A 22003-nucleotide genomic window follows, 5' to 3' on the forward strand; every position below is an offset into this window, starting at 1 on the left:
GGTATAGTCTATTTTGTGCCTCTTTGAAACCACCAGTCTTGGATGTCTGTGACCCGGCAAGAAGCAAACTGTAACAAGAGTTATGGCTCCTAGAGAGAGCTTTGGTGAAGACTTGGTGGTCCAAATCATACACTCAAAGGAAAGGCTGAACTTAGGTTTTGAATTTTAAGCCTGGGCCTAACGTTGAGGTGCTCTGAATTTTGAAGTGGTAGAGGCACCTGGGGAGTTTTTTTTTTAATTATCCACTGTGGAAGAACCATCCCCTCCTGTGACATCTCTATGAGTTTGACAGAGTGGCAGCGGTATGGGTGGAGCTGGAACACTCTGTGTTCCAGCACCCAACACTGAAAGAGAAGCTGTAGTGTGGGCAGAGTCAAACAAAGTAAACTTCCGGCCCACGGGCAGAGAGAGAGGGGACTGGGAGAATGTGATAGGTAAGTGATCACCAATAGGAGGGGGTGGGGATTAACTTTCCCTCACTGCCATAAGCCTCCGCACTGGTGTCAGTGGGAGGGAGAAGGATTAACTTTCACTGCTGTAACCACCAAAGCAGGGGGGTTAACTTTCACTGCCACTGACCACCAACGTATGGAGGATTACATTTCACTGCCGGTGACCACCAATGCAGGTGGGGGTAGAGGGGTTAAATTTCACTGTCAGTGACCATTAATGTGTGTGTGTGGGGGGGTTAATAGTACTGACACCAGTGATGCGGGCTATTACTGCTTGCAATGACACCAATGCTGGGGGTTATTAATTCATCCATGGACACCAATGTTGGGGGTTATAACTGCGTCCATTGACACCTATGTTAGGGGTTATTATTAAAACCAATGTTGTGGGTTATTATTGCCTCCATTGACACCAATGCTTGGGGTTATTACATCATCCACTGACACTGATGCTGGGGGTTATTATTGCTTCTAATGAGATCGATGTTGGGCATTTTCTTTTCGTCCACTGACACCAATGTTGGGGGTTATTATTTAGTTCACTGACAACGATATTGGTGGCTAATATTGCGTATACTGACACCAATACTGAGGGTTGTTATTGCATCGCATGCCGGGGGTTATTACTGGGTCCACTAATACCAATGCAGGAGTTTATTATTCGACTACTGACACCAATGTTGTGGGTTATTAAGTCCAGTGACACCAATGCTAGGGTTTATTATTGCACTCACTGACACCAATGCTGAGGTTTATTACTCACCTACTGACACCAATGTTAGGGGTTATTATTAAGTCCAGTGACACCAATGTTAGTGGGTGCAATAAGAAACCTCAGCATTGGTGTCAGTGAGTACAATAATAACACCAACATTGGTGTCACTGGACTTAATAATAACCCCCAACATTGATGTCAGTAGGTGGGTAATAAACCTCATCACTGGTGTCAGTGGATGCAATAATAACCCCCATCATTGGTGTTAGTGGGTGCAATAAGAAACCTCAGTATTGGTGTCAGTGAGTACAAAAATAACACCAACACCAATGATGGGGGTTATTTTTGCATCCACTGACACCAATGCTGGGAATTATTACTGCACTCACTGACACCAATGTTGGAGGTTTTGTATTCCAACTTGTTTAGTGTCCATTGCAATATGCTAGAAAACTTTGCTTCTGGGTCCTCTTGATTCCCTTTCCACAGATGGTGGTGCTCTAGGATCAAGGAGTTATACGGTAGCTATGGATAGTGATGGCTGTATTAAAACTGTTAGTTGTCCTAGGAATTGTGACATAGTTGCTGAAAAATCTGCCTTAGATATGTTGCTTGTTGTGTGCCTGAGATAGAGCTACAATTAGAGCAAGGACTGTTGTCTAAATCGGGTCCTGCTCTGATGCAAGGAAAGCATTTTCACTCTGTTGTTGAGTTGTGTGCAGAATTCTCAGAGTGAATGTTTGCTTGCTGTTTGGAATTGGCTACCTTTTACCTGGAGTGCATGATAACCCAGGTGAAGAACAATTTGCAACAGATTATCTTGATGAAAGGGCAGAAAGTGCCAGAGTACTTTATAAGGGCCCTATGAAGAATTGGCATTAAAGTGTGCAATCAGTGGTCTGATGAATACCCAGTCATTCATGTGAGACTGAACTTTCAGTGGTTGACGTTTAGCATTCATTTGAAAAGTTTGCACCATGAAGTGAATTTCAAACATAGGGCTGTATATAAATGTCCAGGCTGTATATAAATGACACAGTGGGCATACCCATGAAGGCGTGCTCAGAGACTGGGTTCCATAGTGATGGACCCTGAACCTGTAGAGCAACCTAAGGCTGACTCAATGTGTTGCACCAAGTGTCAAGATGAGCACCCCATGCAGAATTCAGTGCCCAAAGCAACATTACACACACATCTGCAGAATCTTTAAAATAAGAAACATCTTCAATACATGCAGTGATGTGTTTGTTTAACACTGAGGTGGCAGGATCAACCACAGGAATAGACCACTCTTCTTCCACTGGATAGAGTTCGGCAAATATTTTGGCTGGAGTGAGTATCCCGCCTAGAGTGATCCAGTTGTCATAGATTGCACCTACTATCCGTTCATGAACAAAAAAAGATTTTTCTCATCCAAAGGGCCATAGCGAGACAGAGGAGAATCAAGCTGCACAATGCCAAGGCTTTTTGCAGACAGCAGTAGTGAGCTTTTTCATGTTAGCAAGCAGGTTGCCTGAAGATTCTCTTCAATATAGTGGCAATTTGAGGATGAAAAATCTTCCGCAGCTTCCTCCAGTACTGCCTCTTCATTCCCTTCTGTGCCTGTCTTGTCTAGAGCAAGCATATCAGTATCTGACTTAGGTAAAGAATTAGCAGGAGTAGGAGAAGAGGTTTGGCGTTTTTGAGCCCTGGGCAAAAATCGCTGTATTAAAGCCGTTATTTGTCTGATGAATGGTGATGTCGCTTAATGCATGTCTGAAATAGTGAAACATAGCTAGAATCGGGATGCAAAGACCGGTGTTATAGCTGATATCTACTCTGATGCATGGGATGCATCAACACTATGAGTGTTGTGTGGGCCTTCAGCAGATCGAATGTGGCCCTTTTGTCACCACCACCACCGAGGTGAGTATTCATGCAGGATCCAGTGCCTGAAGCACAGTGTGGGCTCTGGGTAGAGTTCCCAAGGTTTTACCAAAGTTGTACTGATTTGTATGCACTGCTTCTATTGTTGTTTTATAAAATAGTGAAAAGTTGTTTGAGAAATCCAAAAAGAAAATAAAGAAGTATTTAAGCTAAGAGTGATTTCTCCATAAGGGAGAAGAGATCCATCCCCTTATGACACTAGCAAAAACCTGAGGACTCACAGAGTGAGGTATACTAACACCCAGATGCCAAGTCCTCAAAAGATTGCCAGTGTCCAATCACTTGAAGGTGCCATTCTATAAACCAGGGTCTATGAATGCTTAGCCTATGTCTGATACAGTGTGATTAAGATATTCAGGTTTCAGCTGTGTCCAAGATTAGACCTAAGTTCTTCAGATGGTGTGAGGAAAGAGGGCAGATTTTCGGAAGATGATTAACCAGCCAAAGGTTTGAAGGAGTTTCTTTAGCAGAGGGTTATCTGAGTACCCTGTGAATGGAGGTGGCGGAACTTTCATTCATCTGCCCATCCTCCATTCACAGATTGCATTTTTATGGAAGCTATAGTACAGTTTCTATGAATGGAGAAGGGGAATGGGAAGGTCGGGCATAGTTGGCACTCTTAAAGTGCATATGATAGGTCCTACAGATCTATTTACCTCTGCAGCACTGGAACATTGTGGTAGCTGGGGTGGGGTGGAACAGAGACAGAAGATTTCAACTAAGGGGTAGATTCAGATAGGAGATACGACGGCGTATCTCCTGATACTCCGTCGTATCTCGGAGTCTGGCCGGTCGTATCTATGTGCCTGATTCATAGAATCAGTTACGCATAGATTTCCCTAAGATCCGACCGACGTAAGTCTCTTACGCCGTTGTATCTTAGGCTGCATATTTATGCTGACCGCTAGGTGGCACTTCCGTATATTTACGCAAGGAATATGCAAATTAGGTAGTTACGCCGATTCAGAAACGTACGTCCGGCCGGCGCTTTTTTTTATGTCGTTTACGTTAGGCTTTTTTTGGCGTATAGTTACCCCTGCTATATAAGGCGTATCCTATGTTAAGTATGGCCGTCGTTCCCGTGTCGAGTTTAATTTTTGTTACGTCGTTTGCGTAAGTCATTCGCGAATAGGGATGTACGTAATTTACGTTCACGTCGAAAGCAATGACGTTTTGCGGCGGATTTTCGAGCATGCGCACTGGGATTTTTTACGAACGGCGCATGCGCCGTTCGTAAAAAAACGTCAAATACGCGGGGTCACAGTTAATATACATAAAACACGCCCACATCATCCACATTTGAATTAAGCGGGCTTGCGCCGACACAGATAAGTTACGCTGCCGTAACTAAGGGCGCAAGTTGTATCTGAATACGGAACTTGCGCCCTAAATTACGGCGGTGTATCGTATCTGAGATACGTTACGCCGGGCGGATCGATAGACCATTCTATCTGAATCCAACCCTAAATCTGCAGTCAGCAGAACAAGGGACACATTAAGCTGACTGTAAGTAATGTCACATTTGCTGATTTTTTTTTAAACCTTTTTTGACTAAATGTAAGTCTTGAGCCTCGTACACACGACCGTTTTTTACGACGAGAAAACTGCCATTTTTTATATTGGTCGTGAAAACCGGTTGTGTGTTATATGCTCCCTAGCAGTTTTCTCAACGGAAAAACTGCCTGCAAAAAATTGAAACCAGCCCTCTTTTTTCTCGTCGTGTTTCAAGTCAGTCTTTTTCTCATCGCGAAAAATGGTCGTGTGTATGCTTTTGCGAGGGGAAAAAAACGTGCATGCTCAGAATCAAGTAAGCAGCCCAAAGGGTGGCGCCATTTGAAAGAAACTTCCCCTTTATAGTCCTGTCGTACGTGTTGTACGTCACCGTGCTTTGGTCGGACGTTTTTTTGCATGAACGTCTGTATGCAAGCCAGGTGAGAGCAATCACGTTGTGAAAAACAATGGGTTTTTAAACGTCAGGAAAAACGATGGTGTGTTCTGGGCATAAGCGAAGCCTAGTGATGAAGAAATGAAATACAGACTTTTGTAACTGTGCCCAAATACTTTGTGGTACACATCTTGAACAAAGTATTAAAAAAAGCCTTCTGGTGAATGTGGAGGTTCCCTCTGACCGTATGTTGGGCTCTGTGTCACAGCTCCAACGACTATGGCGTCGGCTGTCGCGACCCTGTGGTCTGTCCTCGGAAAGCTCGCTTTTGACCTCATTTATGTACAACCCCAAGGTGCCAGATAGCCTCACCCGACAAATGTCTTACCCATGGACGTCCCGGAACCTATTCCACTTTGGGAATTTGGTAGATCCCTTGTCGCGTAAACTATTGCCCTTCGCCAGCCTACAATCTAAATTTGATATCCCCCGGCAGGTATTCTATAGTTACTTGCAGATGCGCCATTACGCCCTTTCCATAGCACCCACCCTGCAATTTCCCCCTCCAACTCCCTTTGAACGGTTGGTCTTGGCCGGGACGGCCCAAAAAGGCTTAATTTCTGATATTTACAAAATATTGAATGCCTATCCCCTGGAATCCATAGGTAAACACTCTTATATGATTCGATGGGAAAAGGGCTTCAATAAGGGTAATACCCATAGAGCAATGGCGGACTATCTGGTCTCAGGCAGCAAAGAGTTCACTATGTACTCTATACAAGGAAAATACATATAAGGTTCTCCTGTTTTGGTATATGACCCCCGATGTGCTTCATTCTATATACCCTGCTAGCTCCGACCGTTGCTGGCGGTGTCAGGGAGACAGAGGCTCCCTTTTTCATATTTACTGGAACTGCCCGCTGATTGTCCCCTACTGGACTGAGGTGCAACAACTGTTGGGCCGCCTCCTGGAAGCACAGATCCCCATGTCCCCCAAATTCTTCCTCCTGGGCCTATCTCCCCTGAGAACCTTGTTGCCTTGTAGAAAGCTAACGTTTACAGCTCACAGCTGCCCGATGCCTTGTAGCTCTACATTGGAAAAAACGCTCTCCCCCTGACCCGGGGACCCTGTTCACTAGAATCAAAGATGTGGAGCTGATGGAGAGAATGACTGCCAGGATACAGGACAGGTTGGAAGCCCACGACGTGGTCTGGGCGCCTTGGCATCTTCGGGAGGACCCACCGTGATCAGGTAACTGAGCTAACTCGATGATCTTTCCCTCTTCTTACCTCTCTACCCCCCCTCCTATTTCTTTTCTCTCCTTTCTTTTCTCCTTCCTCTCTTCTGGGGGTACCCCTGAGGCCCCCTCCATGTTCGACGTTTTGCAGTACACGTATGCATATTGATGTGCTATGGTATTTTCATCTTCAGTTTTGTGTTCGCTATTGCCAAGACACATGTAAAAGGCCTGTGTTACTTAGTACTTAAATACATGTCACACAGGCAGACGCGTGCCTTATTATCCTGTCTACCCTTATGCTGTGTCATATGTTCTTGTATACTGTATGCAACCTAATTTTTTTCTATTCAATAAAAAAAGTTATTTGGAAAAAAAAAAAAAAAGCCTTCTGACAAGACAATGGTTTTAAAGAGATTAAACAAGAATCACTTGCTCTGGTCAACAGTCTAAAGTGCTAACACTACATTGACAAAATATTTTTTTTGGATAGGATGTTCTTCTGAATTAGTCACTAGGGTACGTGTTGGTTGTCATTTATAATAAAACATGACAAAAATGTCTGCACCTGTTTAAACTTCACATTCCTCTAATACCATTAAGCACATAGTTATTTAAGAATGAGCTTGGCTGGCCAGCAACTTTCTATCACAATACATCCAACACCTGGAGCTGTCACATCTAAGAATTTCCACACTAGTAAGAAACACAGCTGCCACCTGATGTTTTGCCAACACGCTGTTATCCTTGGACAAAAATATTATCTTTTGTGTGATGAGGCTATTTATTTGGATAATGTTCGTTGAACACATTCAAAGGTCCAAATAACAGCAAAAGGAAGTATGGGCAGTGTTAGAAATGCACTATTTTACACTTGACTTAACAGCAGCTACTCAATGGTTTATATAATGACTATTTGTCAGTTAAGCTTTGGGTGATTTTTCTTTTTTTTACAAATGAGAGAGCTGACCACAACAGACAGCATTTGTAAGAGGTACAACTTTATCAGCTATGCTGAGACCTACCTCAGCTGTAATGCTGCACACAGTGGTCTAGATTCAGATAGGTTAGCGGATCTTTAGATCCGCGTAACCTATCTGATTTACGTTACGCCGGCGCAAGTTTTTGAGGCAAGTGCTTTATTCATGCGCCGTCCGCTAAATTTCCCAGCGTGCATTGCTCCAAATGACGTCGATAGGACGTCAATGGTTTCGGCGTGAACGTAAATTACGTCCATCCGTATTCGCGAACGACTTACGCAAACGACGTAAAAAATTCAAAATTCGACCCGGGAACGACGGCCATACTTAACATAGGATACGCCGCACATACCCCTCATATAGCAGGGGTAACTTTCCGCCGGAAAAAGCTGAATGCAAACGACGTAAAAAAAAAGCGCCGGGCGGTCGTTCGTTTCTGAATCGGCATAACTCCTCATTTGCATATTCCTCGCGTATACAAACGGAAGCGCCACCTAGCGGCCAGCGTGAGAATGCAGCCTAAGATCCGACGGTATAAGTCACTTACACCTGTCGGATCTTAGGGAGATCTATGCGGAACCTGATTCTATGAATCAGCCGCATAGATCCGACCGACGGAACTCAGAGATACGATGGCGTATCAGGAGATACGCCGTCGTATCTCTATCTGAATCTGGCCCAGTAAATTTAAACCCTAATTGAACAAAAATTATGCTTGCTAAAACAATCTATCATAATTTTTCTAAAGCTGAAGATTAGTGATTTTACCTCTTATATTTTTAAATCAGCACTAGGGACGGTACTACATGAATGAAGAATGTCCCATGTGCTGGTTGCTGCTCCCAAATCTCTGCCCCCTGGATACAAGTGGCTTCACTTGAACTTGAACTGCACGGTACTTTCATTCAGAGAAGGTTTTTCATTGTGCGAAATGATAGTACAGCTTCTATAAAAGGAGCAGGGAGCAGAAAGGGATGGCATAGCCAGCACTTTTGACGAGTGTCTGTGAAGGTGGAGGTAGAGCTACTCGTATTAACCCCCGCAGCACTGGAAGATCACAGCTCTGTTGGTATTTGGGAGGCTGAGGACAGAAGAAAGTGCACTGGACACTCGTCATTCATGCAAGTACTATCCCTGGTGCTGATTTAAAAATAAATAAATCACTAAACGTCAGCTTTAAAATACTTGCTTTTGCCTTTTTTCATTCTTTGTTGCAGCTCAATGGCTTTTTTGGACACACCTTCTCATTCAAAGAGTTTTCTTTATTTTCATGACTATGAAAATTGTAGATTCACACTGAAGGCATCAAAACTATGAATTAAACTCACGATTCATACCTACATATTGGGAAGGTTAGAGTACTTCCCCTTGTTGTGTTTTTTTTTTTCTTTCTCCTCTCTCCTCTCACCTTCCCTCCATCTTTACATCTCTACCACTCCCTGTACCTGGAGCCTATCCGTACCTACCTGTACCTGTCCAGAGAGCTATTAAAGTGAATCAGGGGGAATGTCTTAAAGAGGGGCACATGGAGCAGAGGAGGATAGGATGAAGCACTATGCACTTTTGAATAAGTACCACCAAAGATTAACCTACATAAGGGATTATTAGACCATGTGTGTGTGTGTTGTTGTATGTATGTCAATATATAAATGTAATATATGTGTCTTTTGGTATAAAGTCTTTGTTAAAAAAAAATGTTTAATAAAAATGTTATTGAAAAAAAAAAAAAACTATGAATTAATTAACACATGTGGAATTATACATAACAAAAAAGAGTGAAACAACTGAAAATATATTTCATATTCTAGGTTCTTCAAAGTAGCCACCTTTTGCAGCAGACACATCTCTAGAACTGTTAAGAGGAGACTGTGTGAATCAGGCCTTCATGGTAGAATATCTGCTAGGAAACCACTGCTAAAGAAAGGCAACAAGCAGAAGAGACTTGTTTGGGTAAAGAACACAAGTAATAGACATTAGACCATTGGAAATCTGTGCTTTGGTCTGATGAGTCCAAACTTGAGATCTTTGGTTCCAACCCCTGTGTCTTTGTGCGACGCAGAAAAGGTGAACAGATGGACTCTACATGCCTGGTTCCCACCGTGAAGCATGGAGGAGGAGGTGTGATGGTGTGGGGGTGCTTTGCTGGTGACACTGTTGGGGATTTATTCAAAATTGAAGGCATACTGAACCAGCATGGCTACCACAGCATCTTGCAGCGGCATGCTATTCCATCCGGTTTGCGTTTAGTTGGACCATCATTTATTTTTCAACAGGACAATGACCCCAAACACACCTCCAGGCTGTGTAAGGGCTATTTGACCAAGAAGGAGAGTGATGGGGTGCTACCTCTTGAAGCTCATCAAGAGAATGCCAAGAGTGTGCAAAGCAGTAATCAAAGCAAAAGGTGGCTACTTTGAAGAACCTAGAATATGAAATATATTTTCAGTTGTTTCACACTTTCTTGTTATGTATAATTCCACATGTGTTAATTCATAGTTTTGAAGCCTTCAGTGTGAATCTACAATAGTCATGAAAATAAAGAAAACTCTTTGAATGAGAAGGTGTGTCCAAACTTTTGGTCTGTACTGTACATACACTCCATTGGAAGCTCATGTGACACACTGATAGTGCAGAAACACAAGCCAGATACAGAGCATTGTCACTTGATGATAACAGGAAGTGTTTGAACAAGGACTTTCAGAAACTCAGCAGCGAGGATAAGCTTTGTGAAGTCAGTATAGGGGTTTCAGTTTTGCTAAAAAGATGAAAATGTAATGGAAGCAGGGGCGATCCAGAGTCTAGTGTCCGGAGGGGCACTGACAGAAAATAAGGTGTTGCTTACAGAACTGTATTTAACGTATCATACAGTCCTGATTGGCCAGAGGGGGAACCAAAAAGCGGATCCGGCAGAAGCGATGTCCACCAGCCACCAACGATTGCTCCCCACAGAGAGAACGGTGGTCTGCCTATGTAAACAAGGCAGACCATCATTCTGTCAGAGAAAAACAGAGTGATCTTGCTAACCAGGCTAACCAGGAACACGGAGCACTCTGTTCATCTTGTGAATCTTTTTTGTTTATAGCGAAAAAAAAAAAAACGCAGAGGTGATCAAATATCACCAAAAGTATGCTCTATTTGTGGAGAAAAAATTACATCAATTTTACTTGTGTTCAGCGTTGCATGACCACGCAATTGCCAGTCAGTTAAAGTAATGCAGCGTGGCATCACAAAAAATGGCCTGGTCATGAAGGGGGGGGGGGGGTGAGAGTTTCAGAGCTGAAGTAGTTAAGATTGAACAAGACTACAATGTTAATACTTGGAAAAAACAAAATAAACTGCGCTAAGATACCATGTTAATACTAAAATAGCATCATTTTTTTTTTATAAATAATGGTATACATGTATTCTGTGATTTTACACATTCATTAGTTGTTGTACTGACTTGTATTTAAATACTTTAGCACACTGGTGGGGGAGGGGCTCCCATGGAGGAGCAATGGAGATGAGCGGGATCCGGGATAGCACTGCAGGCAGCATCAGATGACAGTGACAAACAGCCACTGCTTCATTCTGTGTTCACGCCGTGCTGGAGTGTGGAGAAGATGGAGGGAGGAGGTGGGTGGAGTGTGTTGGGACACATCGAGCCTTGGCACCTCTAAATGGACCTGGTGTATGGATTGGGTTGTCACATCAAGCCTTGGCACCTCTAAATGGACCTGGTGTATGGATTGGGTTGTCCCTGTAGAGAGCACTATTCCTTTTTTTCTTTTCCAAGGAGATGGATGGAGCCAACACTCTCACTAGGCATGGAGAAGAAAGAAGGCCCCGTGCTGAATGCTGGGATTCTCCTCCTCCTCGTCAACGGCTCTGAAGTGACTGACGTCACTGGTTGCTAGACGACAGGCGGCACATGTGCTAGCACCCAGTGAAGTGAACAGTAGATGCCAGGTCAGTGGCGTGGCCCCACCCACCTCCTCCCTCCATCTTCTCCAGGCTTAAGCGTGGCATGAAGACAACAGGGTCTCTCTCTCTCTGCACCGCTGCTGATGGTACTGATATGAGAGACTCGGGAGTCAAGCCTCGTACACACGCGCGGTTTTCTCAGCAAGAAAGCTGCTGGGAGAGCTTTTTGCCGAGAAAACCGTGCGTGTGTATGGTTTCTCGTCGGGAAATCTCGACGAGAAAAATAGAGAACCTGCTCTCTATTTTCTCGTTGGGATTCTCGGCAGAGTGTTTCCTGCCGAGAAAACTGAGCGCGTGTATGCTTACCTGTCTCCACGTAAACCCGTGCATGCTTGAAAAGACTTCAACGCATGCGCGGTAGCATATAAGGGCAGTGTAGGGTGTAGCAAGATGGCGGCAACGGCATCAAATGTGACAAGTGCATGCTCGTCGTAGTCGATGATGTCACCACGTTCTTTTAAATGGCCCGTGTGTACACTCGGAAAGCATGGAAAGCTTGCCAGGAATCCCGTCAGGAAAACCAAAGTTCTTTCCCTGACGGGATTCCCGGCCGTGTGTACAATATTTTCCTGTTTCCCCCTCCCAGGATCCGCCCCCGAATGGAAGCCAAACAGAAGGTTTTCAAGTAACCAAGTCCCAGCTACTAGTGTCACAAGCAATAAGAAACTTTAAAGAATAATAATAATAATTCTAGGAATATTACTAGATATTCCCAACAAAGTGACACCTAAGGCAGCCACGGGAAGGTGATGACTGACAACTGACAATAAGAACAAACAATGGAACATGGACAGAATACTTTCTTCCAAACACATTTGGGCCATCATACCAATGCAATGCATGTAATGGTTGAGGACATGAAGGCACAGCTAGTGCCTGTGCCCCTGAGATTGTAAGCATTGTGTTTCTATATCAGAAACACAATTCATATATTCACTAAACAGGAAAAAAATAGAATGTCATGAATGGGAAAAAAGATCACAGTGCTTTCAGAAAGGAAACACCTGGGTACTGAGTTCATAACGTTTCTGGTTCCTGCACTCCTGGTGTAAAAAACCTTAAACTAATCAACGCCACATTTGGTTACATTCCAACTGGTCATACGACAAACACATTCTATAATTCCTGGCAATAAATAGGGATTTTGGATGTTTAAAGCCTGAATCCCTATCCTATTATTCCATTGAATTTTTTCCTGTTGTTTTGATACTTTTATGTATGTTTTGTATTGTTGTATTTTCATATATAGTATGTCAACTGTAAGAAGCTTTGTTAATTCTAAAGTCATAGAAGTATATATGTATGTGTGTGTATGCATATACTGTATACTGCAAACATTTCACTAAAACAAACAAAAGCAAGAGTACTAGATTATGTGAGTATACCAGTAGCAGATACGCTGTAGATATAGCAGGCAATGCTAGTTTATGTGACAGACATTGATTACTTTTTTCTGAAATAGAGTTTTTTCAAATGACACCTGCTAGTACCCCAAGAGTAGTGAGCAGACCCCAGCAAGAGTCAAGCAATGCCTGCACATACATTTGGTTGCTCTCTAATGCAGCATGGAAGCCCTGAATTGTAAGCTCCTGTAATCTAAGGGCCCTTTCCCATGTACGGATCCCATGAGGATCCGTACCTTTCTTATCCGCTTGCTCAGCAGGGATCGCTCAGTTGATCCCCACTGAGCCGGCAGATGTGTGCAGGGACCACCCTGTCAGATCTCCGCTCTCCTCTATGGGGGGATCGGATGAACACGGACCATCTGTCTCTGCAGACGATGGAAAATTTGTATTTTCCTCAGTCTGCAGAATCGGACCATAGCGGGGACCGATGACATCAGGTGTCAGCAGATATTTATCCGCTGACACCCGCTATCCCATAGGGATACATGTATGTCCATATTTCATCCAAAAACGGATGGATGAAATACAGACATAGGGCCAGATTCACAAAGAGTTACGCTGGCGTATCAGTAGATACACCGACGTAACTCCGAATCTAAGCCCGTCGTATGTTTAAGTGTATGCTCAAACTGAGATACACTTAAACATGCCTAAGATACGACAGCCTGCGCCGTCGTATCTTAGGGTGCAATATTTACGCTGGCCGCTAGGTGGCGCTTCCATTGCAGTCGGCGTAGAATATGCAAATGAGTTGTTACGCCGATTCACGAACGTACACTTGCCCGTCGCAGTAAATTTACGCCGTTTCCGTAAGAGATAAGCGGCGTAAAGATAAACATGCCCCCTAGGTGGCGTATCCTATGTTAAGTATGGCCGTCGTTCCCGCGTCGAAATTTTGAAATTTAACGTCGTTTGCGTAACTCGTCCGTGAATAGGGCTGGACGTCAATTACGTTCAGGTTGAAACCAATGACGTCCTTGCAACGTCATTTAGCGCAATGCACGTCGGGAAATTTTAGGGACGGCGCATGTGCAGTACGTTCGGCGCGGGAACGCGCCTAATTTAAATGATCCACGCCCCCTACCCGGATCATTTGAATTAGGCTGGCTTGCGCCGGGGAATTTACGCAATGCCGCCGCAACTTTACAGGCAAGTGCTTTGTGAATCAAGCACTTGCCCGTAAAACTTGCGGCGGCGTAACATAAATGCTATACGTTACGCCGCCACAGATCTACGTGAATCTGGCCCATACTGTCCGTACATGTGAAAGGGCCCTAAGATGTTCAAGGCTTCCTGACAATGTCAACATACCCATCTCCTGCATGTTCTAATTTGACAGTAAGGGCACATGTAAAATAGTGGGCCAAAAAGGACAAAAATCCATACTACCGGGAAGTGTAAATTCATGCTTTGTATACATTTATAGAATATAGTCCCCTCTTGGTGCCTGCATTGCACCTTCAGATGCTGACATATGTACACTAAATTGATGATCTCATACATGTTTTTGAGATTTTTGTGTCACTCATAATAATCTTTATTACTAAACTGTAATTATCTAAAAGCAAGTTAGTGTGTTTCTGTTGGCATACAAAACGTATAGAAACATGACCTGTTCAGATGTTCTTAAAAGGAATGTGTATTGGTTAATATTCCATCAACACATTATATTTCTTGACCACAAAAAAATACATTTTTGTAACAAGTTTTATTTAGTTGGTCTTGTACAGTTTAAACATTAAACAATGTATACATTTCTGATAGAATAAACATACAAAAAGATTTGTGATTTTTGTTGGAGAGATTATAGCAACAATCACAAAATATTCTGTTTTAACTTAATCTCTTACCTATAGCCTTAGTATAATGTCTTGCACCAAGCAACAACTCTGGAGCTCTGTACCAAAATGTAACCACAACTGGATCCAGATCTGCTAGTGGTTTCAATGGTGAATTGAATAATCGAGCAAAGCCCATGTCAGCTACAACAAAAATAAAAAAATTTACTTACTCCAGACCTGATAACAGAAAGGGTTTATAAATGCTTCTGCTACACTTATATCAGGAAAACATCTGACAAAGAATTTTTATTGTTGGGGTTGATAAATGAAGGGGTGAAATACTTACCTTTTCAGAAGAACATGCTGCTTTAGGCTCCCTCTTAATCTTACAGTACGGCACACAGGGTCTGTGGTCTTAACAATGAGGCACCCAAAAACTGTTTAACTGAGGGGTGGGCAACACAGCAAACACATGCTAAAAGGCGCATGTAACAACAGGTCCACAAAGGGCTCAACAGAACTCAGAGCAGCAAATGTCATAACTAAGAAACGAAGGAAAGACATGAAGCATCCCACAAACTACTTCCTAGGATGGAATTTACTAGGCCTTCCATGTCCGATGGTAGATTTGTGAGAAGTTGACTTCCTAGCCTTTAGGAATATAAGGATGACCAAATCCGATAGGCCACTGTCCTTCAGAACCTGGGCTTCAAGAACCATGCCATTAAAGCCAGAGATCAAAAAAGCAGGATGGTGGACTGGCTTATGGAGATTCTGCCAGGAATCTGAACCTCCTGAGCCAGTTGGGTGCAATGAGGATCACTTGAATGCTATCCATTTTGATCCTAAGAAGCAGACAAGGGAGGAGATTCATAGATCAGGTTGAACTGATCCCATGGAGTCACCAGAGCATCCATTGTGAAGGCCCAAGGGTCCCTGGACCCGGTGAAAAATCTGTCCAGTTTACTGTTAAACCTGAATGTTAGAAGATCTGCGTCCAGTGTTCCCTGCTTATGGCAAAGGATTTGAAACACCTCAGGGTGGAGAGACCATTTCCCAGAATCCAGGTGAGGACCATGAAGAAAGTCTGCCTGACGATTTTCCATGCTTGGCATGTGGACAGCAGACAGGACCAGAACATGCAGTTCCGCCCAATTCGGAATTACATCCACTTCTCATTGAGAAGTACAACTTTTGACACTGGCATGATGGCTGATGCAGGCCTCTACTATTTTATAGTCTCACTGGATTTAGTTTGTGTGACCTAACAGCTGAGAAGTCCAATGTTAAAAGAAAAATCAAATTGCCCTCAGTTCCAGGATGTGAATGGGAAGTCAAGCTTCCTCTGACAACTATGTCCCCTGCACCAGGGGGCATCCAGGACTTCTCCGACAGGCTGGCATTCATCGTGAGACTTTTCCACAGGTTTGGGAGAATGTGTCAGATTGGAAATCTACCATATTAGGGAGAGAATGGCCTTGCAAGTTAGACGCATTGGGGAAGTCTATAGACCAAGTCAGTTTGTCTCATGCATTAAGAATGTTGAGTTGCAATGATCTGGAATGAAACTATGTATGTTACTGCCTTGAAGGAGGCTACCATCAGACCCTGAACCTTCATGCAGGCACAAATTGAACACTGCCTTTGGATCGAAGGGTCTGAGCATGTGAGCGGAGGGACAGGAGTTTGTACTGAAGCAACGAGGCAATGACTGACCTGGCAGATTTCATGCAAAATGTCTGGACCTGCTAGGAACCAGATAAGAGTCTTCCAGAAAGGGGCAAGTGCCTCCATTTGCCTTGAAATAATAAATAGGCTAAGTGGAAAACCTGGAATTGATTATTGTCCGGAATGAGGGTAACAACCCTCTCTGAGTGAAATTAATGATAACAATGTGTAGATAGCAAATTCAAGAGTATAAAGCTGGGGGGGGGGGGGTCTGAAACTCTCTAGTCTGAAGCCCCTGGATATGACACCCTGGACCGAGCATCTGAGATCTCTTGGAACCAGATGGTCAAAAAGGAGCACACCTTCATTGGGAAGTGGGCTTGGTTGCTTACTTGGCAGGTTTTAGAGGTCCATACTTTCCAACAAAAGTATGATCCAAGATTGGACTTGGGGCTTGAGACCTGAGGGTGGTGAAAGGAACTCTTTCTAGCCTAGCCTCAGGAGCCAAAGGCCTTCCTGTGGGGATGAAAGCCTTTTTTTCTGGGGCAAGAAAGTACTCTTACCACCAGCGATTTCTTTGATCTATGTGTCCAGTTATCTTTGCCTTGTGTGGTGCTAGATGTCCGTAAAGGGGTATGCACAACCTTTACTACTGCAGAGAAGAATGGATGGATCCTTCTGTGTTGGGCACTGTAAGTAGTTGAGATCCAGGAAGTGTTCAAGAATAGCTGTGTTATCTTATGTGAGCAATTGGTGCATTGCCAATTTAAATGCACACCAAGAGGAAGAATAATGTTACTGCACATGTGCAGTGAGGCCAGGGAGACTGAGGTTGCTCATGTGCAGGCCCAAGCAACACAGGAGGATGAAAAAGGATGCCAAATTCAAACAGCTGGCTCTCTGGATCCATGGTTGTGACAAAGTTTTGAAGTCTGCACTCTGCTTAAAGCCCACACCACACTGGTGTCACTAAGGGCAAAAAGCCCAATATTAGTATTGCAGATATCTTCAGCAATCAGAGCAGGATGCTAGGCACATACCCCATCCTGGCTTCCCCTTGATAGGCATTTTTTCAGAGGAGTCTTCAAGGACAGGGCTCCATTGGGTGATGAACCACGGCCTTGGACCCGTATAGAACTTTGTGGCTAACTGAATGTGGTGCACTACATGCCAAGGTGAGCACCCAAGAAGGATCCAGTGTCCAAAGCAATGTTACAGACCATAATAAAGAATAAAAAACAAACTGCACTAAATAATCCACATTCACTAAGGCCCCGTACACACGACCGAACATGTCCGCTGAAACTGGTCCGCTGACCAGTTTCAGCGGACATGTTCGGTCGTCTGTACGTCCGATCGGACAATTTTCCGGCAGATCGGACAGGTTTCCAGCGGACAAATGTTTCTTAGCATGCTAAGAAACATGTCCGCTGGAAGCCTGTCCGTCGGACATGTTCGGTCGTCTGTACAGACTCACCGGACAGGTCCGATCGGCCGCCATCCCTCGCATGCGTCAAAGTGATTAGATGCATGCGTGGAAGCATTGAACTTCCAGGGCCCCGCACGTTGCCGCGTCATCGTCGCGGCCACGTCACCGCGTATCGTGTACGCGCGGATTTCTGTTTGATGGTGTGTACAACCATCAGAAAGAAATCTCCGGGCGGACTTGTCCGCTGAAAACGGTCCGGCGGACCGTTTTCAGCGGACAGTCCGTCCGTGTGTACGAGGCCTTAGAGCAGCAACTCTGCTGTGAGATAGATGCACACAGTCATAAGCCACAATTGCACATTAAACACCAACTAAAATTGTGAAAAGCAATACGTGAAAAGAAAATGATAATAATTAAGTCCCATAATGAAACATAAAAAGTATGATAATAAGAATTTCCTTAATGGGTAACATGACTAGATGTCACACCAAACTTGTAAGAAAAAGATGGAAGAAGTGTGTGTGTATGTATATATATATATATATATATATATATATATATATATATATATATATATATATATATATATATAAGAGTCCTCCTTGTGGTATCTCACACTACAAAAAAGTGTGACCTCCACCACATAAATTACACGCTTACCAGCTTGCAAGCGCTTTGATGCTTGTGGCTAATACCCAGACAGGGCCTTGATCCTTAAAAGAGGAGGAATAAATGACAGCTCACATCGAATGAGAAATTCCAACATGGAGCACATCAGTTTAAGTGATTGAGATCTTCCACGAGACTCAAGAAAACCAGGACCCTCCTTCAAATGGTACACTCAAAGGATACCCCCAGAAAGAGAAATACTTGCCATAGTGTAAAACCAAATGTGACTTTATTATACAAAACAGTATTGCACTTACATCAAAGACGCATAAAAAAGTATGAATTCAAAAGACTGGCTTGCATAAAATGCCTGACCTTCCGTGTTCGTAAACAGCACAGTGACGTCAGCACAATCCCCCTCCCATGGGAGCCCTGGCTGGGTGTTAGCCACAAGCTTCAAAGCGTTCGCAAGCTGGTAAGCGTGAAATTTGTGAGGTGGAGGTCACACTTTTTGTCGTGGTGTGACATATCATCGTTATGAGGAGGACTCTTTTGAAGTGATATACACTTCTTCCACCTTTTTCCTACACGGATGGTGTGACATCTATTCATGTTAACTATTAAGGACATTATTAATATCATACTTTTTATGTTTAATTTTGGGACTTAATTATTCAAATTTTTCTTTGATTTTCATAATTTTAGTTGGTGTTTAGCCCAGCTCTATTTTGCAATTAATGTTACAGACCAACCTAGCATTTTTTTTTCCAGCCAAAGTCCAGGTTCAGTCCTCCAAGGCTCAACCAAGGAGTCCTCTGATAATATTTCTTGACTTTAGTGAGATGTGTACCTTGTGCTGCTGTGTCCTGGTTTAGCTGAAATCTTCTCTGATGCCCCCACTCCTGCTTCTGTAATCTTCTGTGGTGGGGGTTATTAAAGCTAAAAGCGCTGTCACAGGCATTTTCCACCCTTTCTGCGAGCTCCTCCATACAGCACTTCAGCTTCTATGAATGAAAAAGATCTATGAATGGAGAATGGGTGGATGATTGAAAGGTCAGCCCCCTCCATTCAAAGATCCTGCTTCATTCATAGATGTAGTACTGGCTTCTATGAATGCAGTAGCTGGCAGAATGAGTGCCTGTGACAGCTCCCTTAGTTCTATTCACCCCCACTGTAGCAGAAGATTATGGTGGCGGGGAGGACATAAGAGGATGAAGATTTCAGATAAAATGAAGACAACAGCACAAGGGTCACATCTCACTAAAGTATTAGCACTTTTTTTAATTTGATTAAGTAACCTTAGGCCCCTTCCACACAGGACAGGCTCCATGGAGTCCGCCTGATCATCGGGGGAATCTGTCTGCTGATTTTTGCTGAGCAAGCGGATTACTGGTTGGAGTCCGCCCCGCTTATGCAGGGGAAACCCTGGCATAGCCTGCTCTCCTCTATGGGCGGTCAGAAGTAAACGGACCGTCTGTCCATTTACACTTGTCCATTTCCATCCTCCAGACATATGGGAAATGGATCCCCATCTGTCTGTTTTTAGTGGATAGGATCGGAAGTCGTCAGGTTCCAACGGACACATGTCTGTTGACACCAGTCGATCCATAGAGGAGTTCAGAGGTTCCGTTCGGACCGTTGACTATTGTAAACAACACCAGTGTATTATGGCTGGGCTCGAACCCTGCAATGGACATTTGTGTTGGACAGCTTGGTCTGTTAATGGCAGTGGAAAAATAATGGATCTACTTTCAAGAGCAAAAGATAATAAAACAAAAACTGATGGGCGTGCTAGCTACAGATTGCATCATATATGTAATTTGCTAAAGTACTATTTATCATAAATAGTTGTACATTCTTTTAAATAAAATACTTGTTTTTATTTTGTTATTTTTTCATGATTTGTCCCATCTCAATGCTTTTACTATCCATATGCCTCTTTGCAGCCACTTGTCTACATGCATATACTTCAGCAATGGCTGAACAATGGACAATTCTTAGTGTGGGTTTCCTGATGGTGACAACAGTGGGCCATACCTACATAATGGTTATTAAAACTGCTCCTTGTAGTCTAGACGGGAACAGACATGTGACAGACTGACAACATAGGAGCACAATATGGAGACAGGGACAGAGCCTTGTCAACTTATCACAGGAAGTTCCTGAACATGTACCTTCATGGTCTGATCACCAGATATTATTTCAATAAAAACTGCAGATTTGAAAATATTATTATTGCGTATTTAAGCTTATAAGTGTAATATTATTGTCTTTGTGTTATCAGCCTGGGGTTGAATTACTAAAATGGGAGAGTGCAAAATCTGGTGCAGCTCTGCATGCAAACCAATCAGCTTCTAGTTTTTTTTTTTGTAAAAGTTTAGTTGAACAATCTAAAGTTAGAGGCCGATTGGCTACCATGCACAGCTGCATTACAATATTCACTCTCCGGTTTCAGTAAATCAACCCCATTGTGTTTGTCTATTATGACTTAGGCAGGCCATAGACGGTGTGAATTTTGGGTGGGTAGCCGTCTCTGATGTGGTTAGTGCTAGCGGCATTAGCAGCCGCTTGCAATAATTGCCAGTTAATGTGGCAGGCTGGTTGTACCCAAGTTGATCAATCGATCGATTGGTACATTCAGCCTGCCCATTAATGGTTTGAATCTCGGCCGGGCCATACTGAAACCGGGGGGAAGATTCAAACTGTGTATGGCTGGCCATAGATGAGGATCAGATCACATTATATGGCAAATTACTTCAGAAAAATCTGTTAATTGCAAGGGGTTCACATACGTTTTCTTGCTACTGTACATTAAGTACAGTGAATTCAAATGAAAATAATTATTGTGTGAAATATTTTTAGGTTTGTCGAAAATGGAGAAAATTAAAAACACACAAATATTTAAATTGAAAAATTGTTAAATATATGTTTCTTTATGTTCTAAAGAAATGTATGTTTGTTTATGTCCGTTCTTAAACAAATTTTTGAATGGGAGGGTCAGGCTGCATTATACCCACTCGAAAAATCACAGTGCTGTTGACTGAGCAGCTGCTGTGTCCCCATTCCTTCAGAAGTGGAGGAGAGATTATCTCAGCAAGAATTAAAATTGCATTTTAAGGGATGCCTAAAATGTGATTCAAAAGGGTTGATTTCCTAAATGAACAGAGACTGTTTATCTTGCAAAGAGTCTGTTATTATAAAAGGTTAAGCCATGTTTACTTTGAATGCTCAATCATATGAGAAGGGAAATTATTCCCTAACATTTACTTTGCAAAGTGAACATAGATGAAAAGGCTCTAGTTCTCAAGCTTTTACAAAAAAACAAACATGTGATACTTACCTGCTCTGTGCAGAGCAGCCCCTATCCTCCTCTTCTCGGGGCCCCCGTCGGGCCACTTCCTTCTGCCAAGTGCCCCTAGAGCAAACAGCTTGCTCCCAAGCCACTGCTGTGTGTGTCCATTCACATACAGAGCCTCGACTCGGCCTGGCCCCCTCAATGGCTCACTGGCTGTGATTGACAGCAGCAAGAGCCAGCTAATGAGGAGGGAGAGTCCCCAGAGAGCTGAGGCTCTCATGTACATCTCTAGATTGCGATGGGGCTCAAGTAAGTATTAGGCAGGCTGGGGCTGCTGCACACAGAAGCTAAAAAAAAACTTTGAACCTTTACAACCACTTTAAATCATTGCCAGTATTTTAATACACACTGCTGTCAAAAGCAGTGAGCCATTACACAATCAAAAACTGAGATTTCTTGTAATTTTGCAGTAAAGTTTTTAAGTTTAACAATTTTAGAAAATTGCAGCATCTGCAGAATGGTATGATAATGTTTAATGACAATAAATTACAATATGGTTTGCGTAGCAATAAAATAGTTACACAAATTTTTTGGGTGAATGTGGAGTTTTCCTTTAACACAGTACAGCAAAATGTACAGCCAGACAACAAATCTTA

At 43.2% G+C, this 22003-nt stretch overlaps 1 protein-coding gene across 4 annotated transcripts in view; it reads right to left on the bottom strand.

Annotated features, from left to right (window-relative positions):
* Positions 1–22003, bottom strand: part of CDK19 (cyclin dependent kinase 19) — a 251856-nt gene that overhangs the window by 84948 nt on the left and 144905 nt on the right. For all 4 annotated transcript variants that reach the window (XM_040350239.1, XM_040350240.1, XM_040350242.1 and 1 more), the window contains one exon: positions 14416–14547. In XM_040350239.1, the coding sequence (XP_040206173.1) occupies positions 14416–14547 (132 nt within the window). The remainder of the gene's footprint in view (positions 1–14415; positions 14548–22003) is intronic.

This window comes from Rana temporaria, chromosome 4, assembly GCF_905171775.1.
Source record: "Rana temporaria chromosome 4, aRanTem1.1, whole genome shotgun sequence".
Taxonomy (NCBI): Eukaryota; Metazoa; Chordata; class Amphibia; order Anura; family Ranidae; genus Rana; species Rana temporaria.